The 20,775-nt window shown below is 36.0% G+C and overlaps 1 protein-coding gene, 1 long non-coding RNA gene and 2 other non-coding genes across 4 annotated transcripts; 2 read left to right on the top strand and 2 right to left on the bottom strand.

The window, feature by feature from the left end:
- Positions 1 to 452: 452 nt before the first annotated feature.
- Positions 453 to 616, bottom strand: LOC122138082. Its single transcript, XR_006155294.1, has one exon. It is a non-coding gene; the product is annotated as a U1 spliceosomal RNA (small nuclear RNA).
- A 3,820-nt stretch (positions 617 to 4,436) lies between these two features.
- On the bottom strand, positions 4,437 to 4,625 carry LOC122138089. The gene has a single exon (XR_006155301.1). It is a non-coding gene; the product is annotated as a U2 spliceosomal RNA (small nuclear RNA).
- A 2,021-nt stretch (positions 4,626 to 6,646) lies between these two features.
- Positions 6,647 to 10,457, top strand: LOC109100068 (transmembrane 4 L6 family member 5-like). Its single transcript, XM_019113562.2, has 5 exons — positions 6,647 to 6,928; positions 8,189 to 8,269; positions 8,502 to 8,644; positions 8,788 to 8,977; positions 10,087 to 10,457. The coding sequence occupies exons 1-5, from the start codon at positions 6,758 to 6,760 to the stop codon at positions 10,102 to 10,104; spliced, it is 603 nt and encodes a 200-aa protein (XP_018969107.1). The 5' UTR covers positions 6,647 to 6,757; the 3' UTR covers positions 10,105 to 10,457.
- Positions 10,458 to 14,737: 4,280 nt separating this feature from the next.
- On the top strand, positions 14,738 to 20,768 carry LOC109100072. Its single transcript, XR_002019512.2, has 3 exons — positions 14,738 to 14,903; positions 18,971 to 19,066; positions 19,319 to 20,768. It is a non-coding gene; the product is annotated as an uncharacterized LOC109100072 (long non-coding RNA).
- Positions 20,769 to 20,775: the final 7 nt, after the last annotated feature.

Genomic DNA, 20,775 nt, shown 5'->3' with positions numbered 1-20,775 from the left:
CACTATTTATACTCTCCTACACTTATTTTTCTAACACACATACTTAGTCTACACTTCAAATTTGCACATACTATACCTGTACATACAAAACTGTCTATTATAATATACCTGCACATACAAATGTCAATTTGTATATTGTTATTCCTTACTTGTTCTATTTTTTTATTCTTTTATCATCATCTGTTTTTGTTCTGTCGCTGTCATTCTGTTGCACTGCGGAAGCTTCTGTCACAAAAACAAATTCCTCATATGTGTAAACATACCTGGCAATAAAGCTCATTCTGATTCTGTATTTTAAAATAATAACATTCTACTAAATTTAAGTGCACTAAGCAGGGATGGTGTTTAGCATTTGTGGTTTCAGAATTCTACAAACACTTTATGCACAAAAATTTGCGCACACACACTAGATGTAATACTACACAATTCAACTCTATTTTTAACCAAAAGATCAGGGGAGAGCGCGAACGCAGTCCCCCACTACCAGAAATTATGCAGTCGAGATTCCCACATTTGGGGAATTCGCAGGGGTCAGCACAACCGGAGTGCAATGGCTGAGCCTCGCCCTGGGTGAACCACCTTCTTGATCATGGTATCTCCCCTGCCAGGTAAGTATGAATTCTACACTCACCCTGAAGGGGGAGCACTTACGGGAATATTATTCTCAATGACGATGAGACACTACTTTACTACAAACGATCAAACACAAACACACACACACAAAAAGCAGAATCTTTTCGCCTGTTCTTAGAAGGTTTCACTGCAAATCTAGCTATTAACAGCATAATATCATGATACTGTACAGAGAGAACATTCCCATGATGCAACAGAAGAGTCGATCAGCACACAGAATTAACAGATGTTTAAAATCATAATTTTAAGAATTTTAAGTTATTTTCTGAATGCTGAAAAAAATCTGAAAAAGTTTTTTCGGAGCTATCTCATTTGTCTTATTTATATATACATAAGAACAAAACAATACGTAATAACATCACATTTTGACAACGTTGATGCATTTCATTCCGTTGAGCCAAACAGGAAGGACTGTTGATGCTTAGTCCCACCCCCGTGCCCAGATTGGTTAAAACTCTCCCATATTCAACCAATAAACATTTAGGATTTTTCATTGTAAATTTTGAACAAAAGCAAACATAAATTAAAACACACAAAAACAAAAAAAAACACAAAAAAAAATAATTGACTCTGTAAAACTTTCAAACCTTATATTTCACAATTCTGACTTTATATTTTGTGTGTAGTTTGTGAATCATTTGCACTGTATTTTTTTGCAGAAGACAATGTGCAATTGTTTTCACTAAATAGCTGCATGGTTTATTTGTGTTGTTGTTCAAAGTCAGATTAAAAATATATTTATCTAAAAAAAAAAAAAAAAAAAAAACACTTTTTACTGTGTTTTGTTCTATAACACTGATTCCATTTTCTTCACTTCCTAAATGTTTTTTGGATACATCTTTATTGTTAGTAAACTAAACAGACCTGTTTTTCACTGAAAAAATATTGTAATAAATTGCTTGGGGAATGTTATATGTAGACAATTTTATCTGGAAGTGTAAAACACCCAGATACAACTTTCTAAAGAAAAAAAATCTTTGAGTACATAGTAAAAACATAAGCTCATCAGTCAGCTAGAAAAATAACTATAAAGAGGAGCATTTTGCTATATTTATGTGCTATTGCATATTCATATTTTTACTTAAGCTGTTGTCTACATGATTCAACTCCTCCTATAAAATTGCATTTTACTAATTAAGAAAAACAGACTGAAAGTGCGAAAGACATACACTCTTAAAAATAAAGGTTTTTGGTTCCACAAAGAATAATTCAGTCAGCGGCTCTTTAAAGAACCATCTCTTTCTCAACTTTTTATAGTCTAAAGAAACTTCTTTCGCTACAAAGAACCTTTTGTGAAATGTAAAGGTTCTTCAGATGTTAAAGGTTCTTTATGAAACCATTCAGACATAAAAGGTTCTTCTATGGCATCATGAAGCACCTTTATTTTTAAGAGTGTCTGACAAAATTTACAGGATGCATTGAGGAGGAGCCCAAACTACACTCAGTCACCAATTGATGCTTGTGGTCCATGATATTGGTACAGATTCTGTGTAATGACCAATTCTTTGTGACTAGTTGGAAAAGATATTTAGTTTTTATTAAGTGAACCTTAGTTCCCAGGTCATCTACAAGATGGATTAAAATGCTGATAAAGTCAAGAAAATATGAGATATAAACATGACAGTATGATTGAAATGTTAAAAAAAAGTATATTATATATTCTCAACTAATTCAACAATAAACATTTATTCTGTGTCACCTAAAAAAAAATCATTTGGCGCCTAAATTTTCTTCTTATAGGAGCCAATGGCTGCTTACTTGATTATTTTGTCTGGAGCCCTGCCCTTTTTACAAGAAATAAGAGTGTGTATGTGAAGTTTTAGCTCAAAATGCCCTACAGATAATTTTTTATAGCTTGTTGAAATTGCCATTTTTAGGGTATGAGCCAAAACGTGCGCACATTATAGTGTGGTCGAGGGGATTCCAGAAAGAAGAGTTAAAGTTTCACAGTGACAGACAAAAGTCTGTAAAATGCCCGAGACAACCAAGAGGTCCTCACTGCAGCCTGCAGCACGATGATGTAGCTGGATCAGATCCAATACGTATTGGATGTTTGATGAGCATGCACAGTATTGGATTTTAATGCGCATGCGCAAAGTGGGGCTGTTATTGAAGCTAGTATTTAATGTAAATTAAACTAATTACAAGATATAGGTGCTTCATAGGCTTACACAAATTATATTTATACTGTGATTTTAAACTAGTAGCGTATTCAAACTTTAAGCAACGATGGCATAGTTTTGAATGAAAGAGTTCGGCATGTAAGCTGTTTATTTTTGATTAGTTTTATTTGTTTAAGAAATTAAGCTCTGCTAAATACAATTTTTTGTTTGTTCTTTATGGAAAAATGGGGTGTAAATATTCTTTATTTTTTCCTCTGATGGTCTTATAGTTCTGTCAATAATTAATTCATGAATAAAATATTATTTTTCGTTCTCACTCTCTGTGCTATACGTGACAGAGTAAAAAAAGTTATAGGCCTACTAAAACATGTGGACATTTTTTATACCATATAAAAACAAAAAGAAATAAAACAATCCTGTCAGTCGGGGTACCATTAGCCGATAGACCCGTTATATACCGGGTTTTTACAGTTAATCCCATGTCCAACAAATAAATACACACACGGTCGGGGACAAGGCATATTAACACAAAGATGACCATTTCTATTTTTTTGTGTGTGTTGTATATGCAAGTTAAATCCCTGGAGATAGATAGACCAGTTATAAATGGCTAAAGACATAAACCATCCATTCTCTCCCTCTCAAGAGACTTTATTGAGTGTTGTATCAGATGATAGAACGAAAAGCAACTAATAAAACATTTCTTTGACCTGACTGAGGCGTTATTAGAGTGTTAAAGTCTTAATATAAATTTAATGTTTTTTTTTTTATTATTTTATTATTATTGAAAATGTCTGTGATAGCTATATTAGAATAAGGTTATATAAAATATAAATAAAATGGACCGGCATTAATCTAATATCCACAATTAAATAAAAAAAAAAACATGACGGATACAATCAAAAAAAACATTAAACCTCATCAAGTTACATAACAAATTTCAAACTTACATGCAACGTCTGCAGGTTACAGTGCTTGTTGCATCCCTATAATAATGGATAGAGCACTGATGTGTACCCTGGCGATAACATATGAAATGCCAGCTATTCAAAAAAGGAATACCTAAATAAAACTTTAAAAGTTGCCGGTATAGACGAAAACTTCGCGGATGAACTTAGACATTAAAATATCTACATTGTAATGTAATGTAGGTCATCGTGTGTGTATGTAATGTAGCAAGGGTTTTTGACCTACATGTACTGCGTTAGACTACACTTAGACCAAGTCGCTGCGGATAAAAGAGTCTGCAAAATTATAAAATGTAAAGAAAAATACGAATTTGAGTCCTAATACAGCGCGTAAAATCCACTACAACTGAAACAACTACCGAAGCAGCAGAACATGCATTTCATAATTTTATCAAAAGCAACAGCAAACTACCTCAATAAACACTAGAAACGTGCGTCCGCTCGACAATCACATGCATTCATTTTGCAACCGCTCTGAAGCTTGCACATTATAAAAGAATCCGTACATAAGCAGTAACATGCAGCGCGCTGAAATACAGCTCTAACGCATTCTCAGAAGAATACAGAATAGAGAATGCAAAATGATAATCATACAACACAAACAACCATCCTCAACACAACATACAAACCACCACGGTGATAAATGTACACGACGCTGTTAAGCATATTACAATAACGCACCAGCGTTGTAATTCTTTTTTTAACCATTTTAGGGGGGTGCACCGTTCCCGGAAGTACTGCAATACCGGGTCGATGCGTGGAGTGGACGGAGCAAGCCCCTATTCCATCTCCCTGATCCAAAAATCAATTTAATATATGGTGCCCGGGTAGGGCACGTATCAGATATTAAACTGATAAGAACAGATACTACACTTGATCTTACCAAAAAGTCCGAAAATATATGCCCACAAATGGTCAACAGCAGGAACCAAATTCTTTGATACAGCAAATATGACGACGGCAAGCATTTTATTATTGTTTCTTTTTAACCCAAAAGACTCTTCTACATACTGGTATCATGACTGCACACTCATATTACCACTGATTAATATCATTCAGTTTTTAAAAATCGGTACTTTCTTCAACACAGGCTCAAGTGAGGTCACGTACTTGTTCACCAATCAGAAACACAGACGCACTTCCAGGACTATAGCAGAATGAAGCAGTTGTCATCACCAAAAGTATCAGACAAAAATGAAAATAAAACCACTTTGAACATGACAGCAAAGGTCAAATTCACGGGATATATCAAGTTAAGGTGAAATATCGCCTTCAGACACGGAAAGGGTCTGCCACCCAGCGGACAAAAAAAAGAACTGCGCTCCAAACAGCTCAGCGATGACGCAGGTACAAATAAACGTATAAAACACATATAATAACAGCATTAATATTTCTGGGGAACTAACTTTATACAAAACAACACTGTGAATAAATAAATACGTCGTGTTTTTTTCCTGATAAACCTATAATCACACGCAGCGTCTCCTTCCTCAAACTTTTTAAACACTTTATTAATAAACTTTACAAACATTTCATCTTAAGTTGACTACACGCGCACACAGCCACTTTTGTATCTTCGAGTCAATGTATTTAGACAATATATTTACTCAACTAGCTGTAAAGTTACAAGTTTACCAACAACCAACAACTAGCGAAACCGTCAAAAGCCTAATTATAGGCTAACCTCGTGGTCATGCTAATTACACAGGCTAACTGAATTTGCAGGTAATGTCATCCACCAAATCACATATTTTAAGTCAGATAACGCTACAGTTAAAACAACACCTCGATGTTATAAACTCAATACCTTTTGAGAGTTCATGCAACTTAATTAGACGGCGTTACCTGAATATGAACTAGCAACATCGCAAAACCACCGATTGAGAACAAACCGTCGACGTTTTCGACGAAACATATCAGATAACGTTTGACTTTCGGTTAATGTCACACAAAATACTTGTTTTAAATGACTTACCTTGCTTTGAATCCGAGCAGTTGTAGCACTTGTTACCTCAACGCTACTACCTCTCGCGCACTCGAAACAAGCTCACGTGCGCCCCTTAATGACGTTACAGACTTACGTAGCCTACCGCTTACACGACCAACAAGGTCAGATATTTAAAAATATTACAATTTTCCTTTTTTTCATCAACCTTTAAAGTTTCAGAGAGTAGCATTTTAATTTTCGCAACATTTGAATAGTTACACGTCATTATTAATTTTATAAATAGCTAAACAAGTTTTAATGTGCTACCGTTACCCTTTTATATTAATCAAAGAAAAATATACTTCTTTATGACTACCTTTAATGTACATTTTTTATTTCTTTTATGTCAAGATGTCCCTTCAGTCACCTCAGCAGTCGTCTTTAACCCAAACCACTGTGTTTAGGCATTAAAAACATTGCTTAAAATGTGTTACAGTACTTCTGTTATATGTTCCATGCAACTTTTTTGGAAAGAATATGCTGTCTTAATTGTCATGGTCCTTTCAAGCTTTTTTTCACACTTTAAAACCTTTTATAAGGGTAAAAGAACATCTAGCCTATAAAAAAAATGTTATTTCAACAAACCGTAAACTAATTAATAAGTGTTTTAGGGAATTGTACTGAATGAAGAAGATCTAAAAAGAAATGACGATGCAAAAGTATCACTAACCTTTACAAAACCATTATAAATAAAGTCATATAGTTGCCATTTATAACACAGGATATTATAAAACAGGCTGTAAAACAGGCCTGGTTGTTCTGTCAGGGTTCATTATATGGCTTTACTATAACTATTACACACCTTAAACTGATCAACCAGCCACAATACACGTATACACGTTTGTCAGTAATTATCCAAAGCAGAAACTTCATCCTGCCCACTGTTATGTTAATGCACCATAAATGGCACTGATAAAAGCATTATAATATTGTCAAGTCTCAAAGGGCATTCTGTGCTATCCGTCAGAGCATGTGCTACACTGAGAAGAACACAGCCTTTGACAATTTCTCCTGAATCATAACGTTTTTTATACAGATCCATCGCAATGTGTACTGGGAAGTGTGCACGGTTAGTGGGGCTAATTCTTCTGCCCTCAGCTTTTTTGTGTATAATAGCCAATGTACTTTTATTCTTCCCTAATGGAGTACAGTTGGAAACAGACCAGATTTCCCTTCATGTCTGGCTTATGGGAGGCGTTCTCGGTGGAGGACTAATTGTGAGTAATTCTGTCTGTTAAATTGATCTCATCATTAATGTGGTGTTTGCCTAAACTTGGCTGTTTCCTAAAAAAAAAACTTATCTGGCTGTCTTGTTATTACGAGATGCACTCACGAAAGCTGTCACTGGGGTGGTACTTTTTCAAAAGGTACAAATATTAATATGTAGGTATTAATATGTACCTTTAAGGTATTATATACACCCTGTAGGGTTTCAAATGTGTACCTTTTGAAAGGGTACCACCCCAGTGACAGGTTTTGTACCTTTTTATTTTCTGAGAATGTGCGATAGGAATTTTATTGCTTACTAAAATGAACAGGCCTAACTTGGACTGATGTTTTAGGTAGAACATCAGATACTTCAAACACTGCTTTGTGTGCTATTTATTTTATTAATGCCTGTGATAATACATGGCACACCAATCGATAAAGAGAATTAGTATGGCTGAATTAGTGATATTAGTCAATTAGAATAAAGGAACTTTAGATTTGAAAAAGAAAAATATATCTGCGGTGAGCAAATACAGTGACGAGAAACAACGGTCCATTATGCAGAGCTTCACCGCTCAGAACGTAAAAAAAAGAAGGGTGGTACCCTTTTTCGAAAGTTACATGTTTGTACTTTATTTACCCCTGAGGGGTGTATATAAGATACATTTTAGTACCTTAATGGTACACATTTGTACCACTCCAGTGACAACTTTTGTACCTTTTTTTAAAAAATTTTTTTTTTTGATATGACCAGATATGACCAGGATGGATTAATCCTGAGTAAAGTTATGTAAGGTGGCTCATGTTCGCATCAAGCAATAGTTGCATTTACAGAGGAACATGAGCAAGTACACATATCACAGAAAAAGTAGATTGAGATTGATGTGTAATTAAGTGCTTTTTGATAAAACAGTCACTCTTAAAAATAAAGGTTCCAAAAAAGGGATTTTGTACAGTGATGTCAGGAGAGCAATTTAGGATTTCCCAAAGAAGCATCTAGTGAACAGCTATTTAAAGAACAAATTTTCTCAGTGTAAAGAACATTTTAATAATCTGAAAAGCCTTTTTCCACTATAAAGAATGTTAAAAGTTCTTCATGGAATCATGTAGGCCAATAAAGAATCTTAACTTTTAATTGTTCATAAAAAACTGTTCATCCTAGATTAAGTAATTTACACAAACATTATTTAACCTGCTTTACGGCCAACCTTATCTCGTTGAGATGACAGTTGATGATAAGTTAATTTGCACTCACTTTTATTCATCAGATGATGTGTCCAAGCTGCTCAGCCATCAGAGCCGGGGGCAAAGGCTGTTGCGGGGCAGGTTGTTGTGGAAACCGTTGTCGTGTGAGTAAATCTGACAAAGAAAAACACCAAAAAATTTAACAATTTAACCAAAAATAAAACCATTATCATTCACAACAAGAAGCTCACTAGTGAAGCCGTACAATGTGAAAAGATAAAAACAAGACATCCTCTTTTGCATATACACAAATGTATTGTACAGATAAATTATATGCAGTCTATATATAAACTATTTTGATTGTTTAATGTTTTATGTTCTTTTTGTTTTGTTCAGATGCTGAATTCTGTTTTCTCGTCTGTATTTGGCATTGTTGGGTCGGCCTACTGTGCCTCTGTTGCCATTGCAGCACTGGCTGTTGGGCCACTATGCCAAGTTGAGACTGGTAAATGGGAATATCCCTTTAAGGATGCACCAATGTAAGAACACCTAAAACCTAAACAAAAAAGGACATGAATGCAATGAAATAGCAAGTGCAGTTCTTTGTATGGCCACTAGATGAGATCTTATCCTGCACTTCAACTAAAGCTCCTTCTCTCTTCTTTTTATCTTGCTGCAACAGGAACAGCAGTTACCTGGGGGATGACACTACATGGTCCAAGTGTGTCTTTCCCGAGAATATGGTTCTCTGGCACATCGTGCTTTTCTCCATACTTTTGGGTCTGTCTCTGATCCAAATGATACTCTGTGTCATTCAGGTTGTGAATGGATGTGTAGGCTGCCTCTGTGGAGACTGCCGGAAAAAAAAATCGGTAAAATTTACATAACAGCATTTACATTTAGATTAAAGGGTTACCCCATCCCAAAATGAAAATTTTGTCATTAATCACTTACCCCCATGTTGTTCCAAACCCATAAAAGCTTCGTTCGTCTTCGGAACACAATTTAAGATATTTTGGATGAAAACCGGGAGGCCTGTGACTGTCTCATAGACTGCCAAATAAATAACAGTGTCAAGGTCCAGGAAAGTATGAAAAGCATCGTCAGAATAGTCCATCTACCATCACTGATTCAACCGTAACATTATGAAGCGATGAGAATACTTTTTGTACACGAAGAAAACAAAAATAACGACTTTATTCAACAATTCGTCTCCTTTGTGTCTCTCCAAATCAGCGTAGCGCCATTTTGGCAAATCTGAGCAGTACGCAGGCGGCGTACACTCTTCTGTGTCAGCCACGCTGTGCTGATGCGCTGTTTGCTTTCAGACCAAGGCGTAAATACACGTAAAAAACTTATCATTGTGGTGCAGTTGACACAGAAGAGTGTACACCACATGCGTACTGCTCAGATTTGTCAAAATGGCGCTACGCTGATTTGGAGAGACACAGAGGAGAGGAATTGTTGAAAAAAGACATTATTTTTGTTTTCTTCGTGTACAAAAAGTATTCTCATCGCTTCATATGAATCACTGATGGCAGATGGTCTATTCTGACGATGCTTTTCATACTTTCCTGGACCTTGACACTGTTATTTATTTGCCAGTCTATGGGACAGTCACAAGCCTCCCGGTTTTCATCCAAAATATCTTAAATTGTGTTCCGAAGACGAACAAAGCCTTTACGAGTGATTAATGACAAAATTTTCATTTTGGGATGGAGTAACCCTTTAACACTGAAACAGTTGTGAGTTTAATTTCTTGAACAAAAGCTACATCTGACAGATTGGCATGTAAAATAGAATCACTTTTTTCTGTCTACTTAATAGAATACTGGCAGCATGGAAAATAGTCTCTGTATTATAACCAGTTACCATAGACAAACAAATCCAAACTGTGTAAACTTTCAGACCTCTCAACACTTAATAATAATGAGATGCCCTTTTCATGTATTGGGAATGATCTTTCTTCTTTGTACAACAGGATGAGGGAAGTCTATGAGATCTACGCAGGAGGAAAACAAAAACAAAGCATTCAATCAGGAGTCCTCATAACAGGATAAGAGCTTTCACACAACACTAACAACTTGCAATCCAAGCCATTACTAAAAAGTGATGTTGTGTGTAAATGTAACTTTATTTTAACTTAATTATGTGTTAGTGCTACTGTAGCAGTAAATTATAACCAAATATCAGTGGCGGTAACCTTGATTTTATGATAGAAATTGTATAGAAATGTAAAAATTCTCTGTCCTTATTTATAAACGTTTTGTATTTTAGAATACTAGCTAAATCATCAGATGATCCAATACAACCATCTTTCACAATAAATATAATTTGCTGACATTTATTTTGTCTCTCATGAGCCATACAGTGTAGTTTTGTGGCATAAATTATTAACTTGAGTAATGTCTATCTTTAGAGTTAGCATCGGATTGCATGAGAATGATATTTCCTCTACAAGTTACAGAAATACCCTGAGTGTTTTCTTTTTCTGGTGTTCTTGGCAGGAGGCATCAAGTTGTGTATGTGTGTGTGTATGTGTGTGTGTGTGTGTGTGTGTGTGTGTGTGTGTGTGTGTGTGTGTGTGTGTGTGTGTCTTTGCGTTTCTATTTTCTAGTTTAGTGCAGTGAGACTCTGAAACCTTGGGCTGGCAGTTTTCCATTTGCTTTCTGAAAAGTCTGATAAAACCCACCATGTTCCTTTTTGCTTTTCTCCCTCCATCTCGACACCTGTGTCATTCACTCTTTTCACTACTCACTGCTTTCACTATTCTGTGACACCGGAACAAACCGGATCTTGCAGCATGCAAAGGAAAACAGTAAGTCAAACCCCCTGGTGGTGAAAGCCAGACCTGCAGCTGTAAAAACATTCATACACTGAAACCAGGGAGTGTTTTAAGAATAAGGGGCCTTTTCAAAAAGAGCATCAGATTCCTTTAAATTACTCAGTAATGTCTATTGCTATTAGCTCCCTGAACTCGGTCATGCTTATGAATATAGAGCCTATAGACCGTGTGCTCACATTTAGCTCATAATCGTTGTTAGCACAGCAGCCCTCCACTCTAATTGCTAATCCTGCGCACAAACACCTATTTGAAGCTCATGCTAGGATAAAGGCTGCAGAATCTCAAAACAAGCTTACAGATGGCCCAGACCAAGCAAACCGATCATTGTAAACATGCCATATATGTCTTAGCCAGAAGGGGAGAGAGGCAACAGCATGTCCTAGTACACATTACTACGTCAGCTTAATAGACCTTGTTCAAACCAGACCAGCATGTTCCGGAAAAGGATGTTCTGTTCTTATTGAGATCACATGGGAACATACACATAATTGCATGACATAAATATAATGACATACATGTATAAATATTTTATTTGAATTCTAAATAATTAACCCTAATGTTCTGGTCATTTTGACATGGAGAGGATTTTATTTTTCTCTAGTTAATGATGAGAAGGGGTTGTACTAAAGGCTTTGGCATGGCCCTGGCCAGACTAATTCGATGGCCAGCCACCATTTAGACACAGAGAACAGGCACAAAACACTCATCATCTTCCACAATGGCTCCAGACAATAGCAGAAGGAAACAGACCAGAAAAGCGATGGATCAGACTGGATGATGCATGTGAACGATGTTATGGAATTAATTAAGTTCAAACAGCATTCTGTTTAAAGGTTCGTTAAATTCATATTTAAACATGATTAATCCTGATGAAATTAAAGAGGATTTGTCTTTGCATGTCTTTGCATGTAAGAATGTAACATACATGCACACACTTGGATTGTAAAATCATCCTGAATTCCTGAAGAATCATCAGCTTCATGTCACTGCACATCTTTCTCTGCGTGATTCATTACCTCTAAAATCAACAAGTAACATCATAGGCATTATGGTTTATGTGAATGTAGGAATTTGACGCTGTCTTGTTGTGAGCTCACACACAGAGAATAGTGGGTGTGGAGGGGAGGTGGTTTGTTGACAGGGACAAAATTAGGGAGGTGGGGGTTGCATTTTTGGGGAGGGAGTATTCTGGGTGAGAACATGGTGGGAAAAACTGGTAAAAAGCAATTCAAGCCGGACTAGGGCAGATATTCTGTGCACCGATACCAAACAACAGCATACAAGTAAGCTCTGCAGCTTTAGTGTGCATGAGAGAGTAAATACTCATTAAATCACTCATCTTCCTCTGAGAGTTTGCACATATGCCAACTCAAATAGAAACCGTCAGGCGTGTCATTTCTTTTTGGGTTTCTGCAGAGGATTTTTGTTGTTCTGTTTAAACGATTGCACTTATTCAATGCTTGTGCTTTAAAGCACAGTTTGTTCCTCCAACACAGTTTTTTTCTTTCGCTTATTTATCTCTCTCATTTTGAAAGTGTATATCAGTAAGTCTTTTCTATAATAAACACTTAATAGAGATAGTTGATGGTAATTATTCTTCTCACAGTGCTACAGAAAGCAGGAGAGAGTTGATTGGATTTGGCTACATCATGGGAGAATCATTATGGAAAATCCATGTGATTGGATTTTACAAAAACAACAAAAAATCTCTGTCCATCACACTAATGCTGATTAAACATGGTGCTCTCTCATTATGTGCAGTATTAGGAAAGTGACAAACCATCTTTTTAAAATGATCTGATTTAGAGACAATGCTCATGGAAAGTAAATCTGGTGAAGCAAAACAAATGGAATGTATCAATACTATACAGATAGCTTAGGCCTACATAATCTCGTCAGTGGAAAACCAAAAGCAGTGATCCATAATCTGTTTGCATAAACATGGGTTCTTCTTTGCACTACTAAATGTGACCTTAATTGTGTCATCTCACTTCTATGGTAAATTTGCACCGTTGCTAATCTTATCCTGTGATATCTGACCTCAACAACACCATGTCGTTAAACAGCCTGCAGTCAAACATTCAATCTACTGTATATGAGGTATCAGATCCCATTTCATGCTCGTGACAAACATTCATTCTTTTCCTTACATAGGTGAACAGGTTTTTAACAGAGGGTTTAGTATGCTCCCTATTACTGTTTAACAACAAAGGTACAAAAATATATTTTGCTCTTAAGCATGGAGGTAGAGAGTTATAAATCTACTTTCTACCTGTAGATTTCAAAATTAGAAAAAAAAGAGAAAGGAGGAGCTAAACAGGAGAAACAGGTGTAACGAGGAGAGAAAGAAATGAAAATGAAACTTGGAGCATTAATTTGGCTTTTTTTTCTTTTTTTTTTCTTTTTTTTTTTTTTGAGTCTAAAGTTGTACATAAAAGCGATTTGGGTTCAGAGAATGAAATGGATCTCAACTAACTGAAATAATAAATATATATAAATAAATAAAAAATCCCACCACAACTGGTGGGATTTCCTGCTCTCCCATATGAATTCAAAGAAAATCTCAGAGTTTATTTATCCTTTTAACACTGTTCCTGAATCAGCCTTTAAATGTATGCAATTAAAAGATAAGAAACTTCAGACTGCTCTCTGATCAGTGGCAAACGGGTTAATGCTATTGGTACTGAGTCACACAATACTAATTACCAGCAATGGGGGACCTTGCCCTTCAACCCAGATTGTGCAGCAGGCTTGATGTTCAGAATTCTAATCTGTTTCTACTTTGGAATCTGCTGCTGTAAATTTCCACTGAAAAAACAAAACAAAAACAAAACAGACTGTCAGCTAGAAAATAAAAATGAATAAGGGTTTAAATACACATTTCCTGGTCTATGCTGATGTTGCTGGTATATATGTTTCTTGGAAGTGTAAAGATTAACTTTTTTATTTGATCTTTTACTCTTGAGAAGTTGCCATGCTATTCGAATTCAGCCTATGAAGTAGTGTTCAGTGTTGCCCTGAATTTAAACTGGAGCCATGGGGACTTGTGGAGACTGGCCTGCTGCCTAAAACTGTAGTTATATTAAGCAAATTTGAAATGGCCAAGAGTTGTGATCTAAGAATATCTTAAACACACTATAAAACTTTGATTATGTGAAATAATAATTCTAATAATAAGACTACTAAACACTTTAACAATGATGATAAATCTAAAACATCTTAATGGTCTTGTGGACAAAATGTAAAGTACAACATGAGACAGAGAAAAACAAATTGAGGTTAACATTTTCTCAATGGCTTCCAGTACTAATGCATGAATGCTAAAATGTTCATTGTCCTTAATCTTATACTGCAGCACAAAATATTTTTTTTTAATTATAATCCCATCTCATCTGCTGCTCTCTTTCATTTGAGTTTTCCAATCATTATTTTAAATGCCCACTAACTAAATTAATCATGCATGTTGTTGAATTGATATAATAAACATTATTTAACCAGTAGCAACATACTATAGCCAGGAGTCAAACTTTTTCAAGTCTCAGTTAGGCTATATGACATGCTGCAATATGGAAAAGAGAGCCTCGAGACCTTGCACGTGTGAAATTATAAATAGTTTAATAAATTGGTCCTGAATAGTGAGAATGTTTTTCTTATGTTGAACTGAAGACGTGCCAGCACACTAGCAAGCTACTGAGTGAAAGAGAAGGAGGAGGAGGAGGAGGAGGAGGAGGAGGAGGAGGAGGAGGAGTTGGGCGTGCTGCTCAGATAAGCTATTTAAAGCTGAACGTTCCCTGTGCTCAAACCTGAAGCTTTCCATGTTGTCATAGCTGAACCGGTTCAATCATCGCCAGTGAACTGTCAGTGAGTTGGAGAACATATCTACTATCACTTGGAATCTGAAGAATCCTTTGCGTGACAGCGCCTAGTATAAGTGCGTTTCAAAAGAACAAACGGTGAGTCAACTGATTAGACTATTTGATATTATGTATACAACTGTACACACTGAATTATACAAATATGAAAAATTCAAGGTAAATACTAAATTCATGAAGTCGTATAAAGGTTGTTAAACAATCTGGAGGTGTGTCAAAGTGGGAGTGTCTAACAAAATTCATGTCAAAGTTGCTACAGGTAAGAAAATAGGCTATACGTTGTTAAAATAGTTTGTAATTTTAACACACACACATAAAAAAAAACGGTTAAGCTGTTAGTGAAAATATATGCTTAACATACAATAATCGCAATTTTACTGTAAACTGCTTTTGTGTATAAATAACCCTAGCCTATATAGGCTCTAGCCTACAGTGTAACAGGACAATGCACCTTTACATAAAAAAATTGTGTTTAGTACAAAATACGAATCAACTGTGATTTACAACGAATGCTGCTTACGTAGTGTTTTATGCTGTATTTTAAGTTTTTAGTTGCCTAATCTGTAAAGCATTGTTTGTTTGTTCAGTGAACACTGCAGCAGTGTGTTTATTTGTTCTTGGAAAAAGTTAAATTTAGATTAATATGAATGCGGTCTTATATTTGATCATCTATTTTACGACTTACAGGATACCTACAAAATATAGTCAGACACAAAATATCATCCCACAAAGCATGAAACCTTTTAACACTGTTTTTCATGGTTTTTAGGCTACATATGAAAGAGTCATTTTATCGCGCAGCACCGTGAACTCCCCGAGGGTGAAAATGCATTATTAAACCAATAAATCATTCCACGTATACTCTAACAGCAAACAGCCTGTAACCTTCAGATGGCAATTTGCTCGTTAGGTTTTCATTCATCACTTGGCAAACTGCTAACTAGCAGTTAAGGTGTTGTTAAGCTCAGCTGCTCAGGTAGCCTCTCTCTGTTTTCTTCTGAACTCTGGCTGATCTCTTGCACCGACATTTTATGTAACGTACTTTTCTGCGAATGATGCGTCTGGACCACGAATAACCTTGCTGCCTGCATATGGAAATCACAAGTGATCTTTTAAACATCGTTTCATAATAATAAAAAAAATTACATGCATTTGCCTTCCCCCTTTTCCCTGGTAAAACATACTGGCAAAAAAAAATTGTATTGCCTGAATGCACTGTAAGTCGATTTGGATAAAAGCGTCTGCTAAATGCATGAATGTAAATGTTCCCAGTCACACCACAGCGTGCTCGAGCGTCACGTACTGCACATACACAAATAACAAGTCTCAATGGGAAAGCGCGTGTGCGCGCGCGAGCAGGCAACCAGGCGGTAGTGGGGAGTAGCAAGCGAGAATTAAAATCATTTTGAGATTCTAACACCTTTTAAAGCATCAACACTCAAATTTATCAACTTCTGCAAGAACTAAAGCACATTCAAGCGTCAAAAGTTTGTTTTTATTCATTAGACGCCAAAAAGGGCCACCAACCTCACAATTATAGCTTTTATATAGCCTACACCATGTAAATACCTCAACGAAACTGAAAACTATTGATCCTGAAAATAGGTATTATTAATCATTTGGATATGCACCTAACAGCTCACAGTTTTAGATGTGAATTTAGACCTACAGCATTGATTTGAAGAAGGAACTTATCCTTATCTCCTTCAACCATGCTGAAGACTTTAATAAATACACAAGTTTGTTGACAAAAAGGCGGTTTGGTTCCATTGCTATGCATTGCTGCAATTCACACTCCACAATTGCAGGAAAAATGCTGTGGTGCTCTAAATCAGTGAGAAATTTAAAGCCCTGGTTCGTTTCTGAAGGTGTGTAATTGAATGTGTGTGTAGCCAGTGTCTTATTCACTGAAAAGATGCTGGGGATGTAGGAGGAGGTAAAGTGGAATGAAGTGTCGCGTAACTATAGATTACTTAACTGTTTTAAGCAGCAGTCCTCCATACTGCTACACAAACACATCTCACAGTGTTTGCTAAATGACCTGGAGCGGGTCATCATTTTAGGATTTTGTGTGTGTGTGTGTGTGTGTGTGTGTGTTTGTGTCTACAAGATCTTGGTTGTAGTACTAAGTGCATGTCTAGATCCCTAGTAAACAACTTAGCTCTAAATCATACACTTCTTACATAATTTATGGGTCTCTGGGCAAGAACCTTGCCAAAAACTGAACACACAAAGAAATAAGAATGGAATCTTAATTCCCCTGATGAGTGCTTCCACATAAATTATGTTTTGCTTAAGTTATGAAAATGACTTTGAGAGGAGGAAAGAAGTGAGAGGAATGGTTATGGATAAATGTATAGCATATGATTGGCATAGGAAGTGATGGTAATGTGTGTGTGTGTTCATTTACTAGAACCAAGGGAAAGTTAATAAGAAAAACATTTGCCTTTGCTTTTCAGTGTCAGTATTGGAAAATATTTTGGACATAATGTTCTCCAGAAAAGCTCAGATGTTCGTGGTTTGATGCAACGACTGATGCAAACCATCTGAGGCAGTATTGAAGGCTATGAAGAGATTATTTTTACACCATTTACCAAACACAAATCATTTTATCTGCAATCTCAAATGGTGACACTTCATGCCTATAATGAAAAGAAGACATTTGCAGAGGCCTGAAAACTTGAAATGAAACAAACTGAGTTAAACCAAGCAACCCTTTCTTATCATTTCCACTCTTTAATTAATCAAGATCTGAAGATATAAATCTACAAATGATCATAAAGTTAAAATCAAAGAGCAAAACAAATGCTCATAACATGCTATGTTTGCAGGCAGATCTGAACAGATATATTTATTTTTCCACAATACAATGAGCTATTCCAACACTTACAAAATTCTCAACACAACTGATTTGCAAAAGACATTTTTTTTAAATGTTTGCCATTAGGTACTCAAACATCAGCAGTAGGGTTTAAAGCTTTTAAAATGTAATATTCAGAATTTTGCACGTTTTGTCCTCAGGCAAGTTAATAAAGCTGAACAATAGCATGAGAGAACTCCTCTGATTTATGAGTTCATAACAGAAATAAAAGGGAGGGGATGGGTAGGAGCAGAGTGTTATGTATGACAGTGAACGACAGTGGCGTGTGGTGACATGGTTCTGTAACAACAGTTTTACTAACACACAAACACTCTTTCGTGTTGTGTGTTAATGTGTGAGAGCGACATGTAGTTGGATGGAAAACATGCCCTGAATTTTTTTCTTTTTTCAAATGTTATGATTTGCATTTCAAGCCTGACAAACATGATTTCATGACCCATTACACAAGCTTATAGTTTAAAATCCCATTCAGCATGCATTATTTTAATCTACAAACTTTAACCCAAGAATAAATATGCAGGCCAGCCACTAAAGTATTACACTGGTTTCTGGGGCAGACTGGATTCACAGAGCATATCAGAACAGTGTAAATGCCAAATCATTAAAAATTAACCATTAACCCTGTATACTACAAACCAAAGGCCAGCAAAACCTTGGAAAAGGTGATAAGAGAAGCACTGGTCACTTTGTGACAAAAAACTCTTAAGACATGTTTGTATTTGTCTTTGGCTAGGTTTCTGATGAAAATGAACCAAGTCATACACTTAGGAAACCACACTGTAACCCACATACTCAACAACTGCAGGGCATGAATCACTTCAAACACAAGTTTATTAAACAAATTATGAATAATACGCTTTTGCAACTGTCAAAAGTGATTCATAAACTGCAAGTCGAACTCCCAATATCGCCAACATGGCAAAACTGCCAGCCTCTATCAGAGAACTTGACCTGGCGTGTAATTTATTAGATCGGATGACTGACGTCGCCGTATGGTATTAGACTGCAGAGCAGAGGTTTGCATACACAAGACTGTAATGAGATTATACAGTAGGGTCCTTACAGTACATTAAATCCACGGTCACAGGGAACATTTTAGATAACCAATAATCAGAACAAACAACAGCGGTTTACCCTTAATAACCACAGTAGCACCAGAAGGACAAATAACAATAGACACTTTTGCTAGTTTGGAAATGTTATTTGTGATATAGAGCAATGTCAGGCCACAGTGGGTTTGTCTAACAGGTGTTGATCTTGTCTTTAGCTCCCTCTGGTGATATGGGTGTAAAAATGCTGCAGTGCTTTCCTTTCTACAGACGCTGCAAGGAGAGGTGCAAAAGACAGTGTCCTCCTGAGACGGGTAAGAGACTTTATAACCTTTTCAGATAAAGCTAAAAGGTCATTGATAATCTGGCCAAATGATAAACTGGTAGTTGAAAAGAAGTGAAAACTGTGTCCTCTGTGACAGCATAAATGTGTTTTCTAAGTGCATTAACATTTTTTTTTAAAAATAGTATTTATTTTATTTTTATGAGGTGTGACAATTCTACATATTTATATTATATTTTTTATGACATGAGATAATTATATTACTTTCTTTTTTCTTATTCAGCAGTAGCAAGTGAAGAGGTGAAACCTCGGCTGTGTTCCACTACCTCCTGGGGCAGCGAAGGGGACAGCGGCAGCAGTCTGAGTTGCCCACAGGCCTATTTTTCCCACAAGGCTCGGCTCTCACTGAGACACCAGATGGATAGCAACATCAATGCAGTGGATGCCACATACTAACTATGTCTGCAGGCGGTCTCTGGAGAATCCTCGAAAGTAAACTTCAGATTTACAGCCCCAGTCCAGTTTAAGTCCCTTATTGGAGATTGAGCCATTAAGAACAAGAAACATGGAAGTTTGCCTCTTCTTGCACGCCTATAGACACTCATGAGCGTCAGCTGTATGCATTGTAATAACAATGTCAAGATAAGTGTCTGAATTCCGGTACAGCAATGAGTGTAAAATGGTACAGCTGAGTGTAATTTGGTGAAAGGGATAATTTAAAACACTCTTAAGAGTGATGTTTACATGATAACCAGTAAGTGCTTTTTTTCTAGCCTGTAGCATTTTTCCTCCACAGCTTCTGCTATACATGCATCTACATTATCTCTACTGGATGCTGGTTTTATCTGAGGAGACGCTGACATCTTAATGCAATTGAGTTTTTGAACCAGATATAAATTCGTTCAGGATTTTTGATGAATAGCAGTGTACCTAATAAAATCAACCGCGCTTTGCCTTGCTGGTCATAAATTCAGTGTGTACTGTGAAGCAACAGAATGTTTTTTTTTTCTTCACATTAACAGAAAGGAAGATTTAAAAGCTTATTTTGCTGTCTATGTAAGTGCCATTTTCTCTGCCTTGCAGCTGCATCAGTGTCCATTAACAGAGTGTCCAAAACACCAACTTTAATTTCATTTTTTATTATGTATAGATTTCAGGGCTTTTTAAAATATGCCCTGACCATTAACCAATTCTGCTTGAGGGATGTTTTTGGAACAATTCTAAAAAAGATGGTTGTTTCATGGACTTAATGTAAGTCAAAATTTTACCAACTAATATATTAATATGAAGATGGCCCAGTTTCTTCTTATTGCATGTATAAAACTAGTCAAAAGAATGGAGATGTTTGTCATGATCCACTCATTGCTTCTGTTACGACATGTTTGAAAAAACAGGATTTACATGCTAATGATGTGTATCTGGACTTCTTCACTTTGTTGGGTGCACATGTATTAACATTTGTTTTTTAAATGTTAAAAGTGGATTTTTACACTCTAACCCAGTAAAAAAACAGAATTCACAAGACACTGTTACACCTTTGAAGTCACAATATGAAAGAGAAGATATTTTTGGTATGTTTTGTATGCAATGTGTAAATCAATTTTATATAAAAAAAATGTAACAAGTAAAAATACAGCAAACTAAATTATAGTAGAATTAAAAGAGCACGTCTTGTTGCTTTCACTGATGATTGTAAAAAATAAAAATAATAAAAAATGTTCTTCAAAAAGAAACAAGTAT

Source organism: Cyprinus carpio, chromosome B7 (assembly GCF_018340385.1).
Source record: "Cyprinus carpio isolate SPL01 chromosome B7, ASM1834038v1, whole genome shotgun sequence".
In the NCBI taxonomy this organism is placed as follows: Eukaryota; Metazoa; Chordata; class Actinopteri; order Cypriniformes; family Cyprinidae; genus Cyprinus; species Cyprinus carpio.
This window is presented reverse-complemented; position numbering and strand designations above follow the sequence as displayed.

Bases quoted from the DNA above. Each gene is read 5' to 3' on its own strand.
- LOC109100068 (XM_019113562.2), top strand. From the start codon at position 6,758: ATGTGTACTGGGAAGTGTGCACGGTTAGTGGGGCTAATTCTTCTGCCC. The intron at 6,929-8,188 runs GTGAGTAATTCT...TTTATTCATCAG, and splicing joins TTCTCGGTGGAGGACTAATT to ATGATGTGTCCAAGCTGCTC. The intron at 8,645-8,787 runs GTAAGAACACCT...TTGCTGCAACAG, and splicing joins CCCTTTAAGGATGCACCAAT to GAACAGCAGTTACCTGGGGG.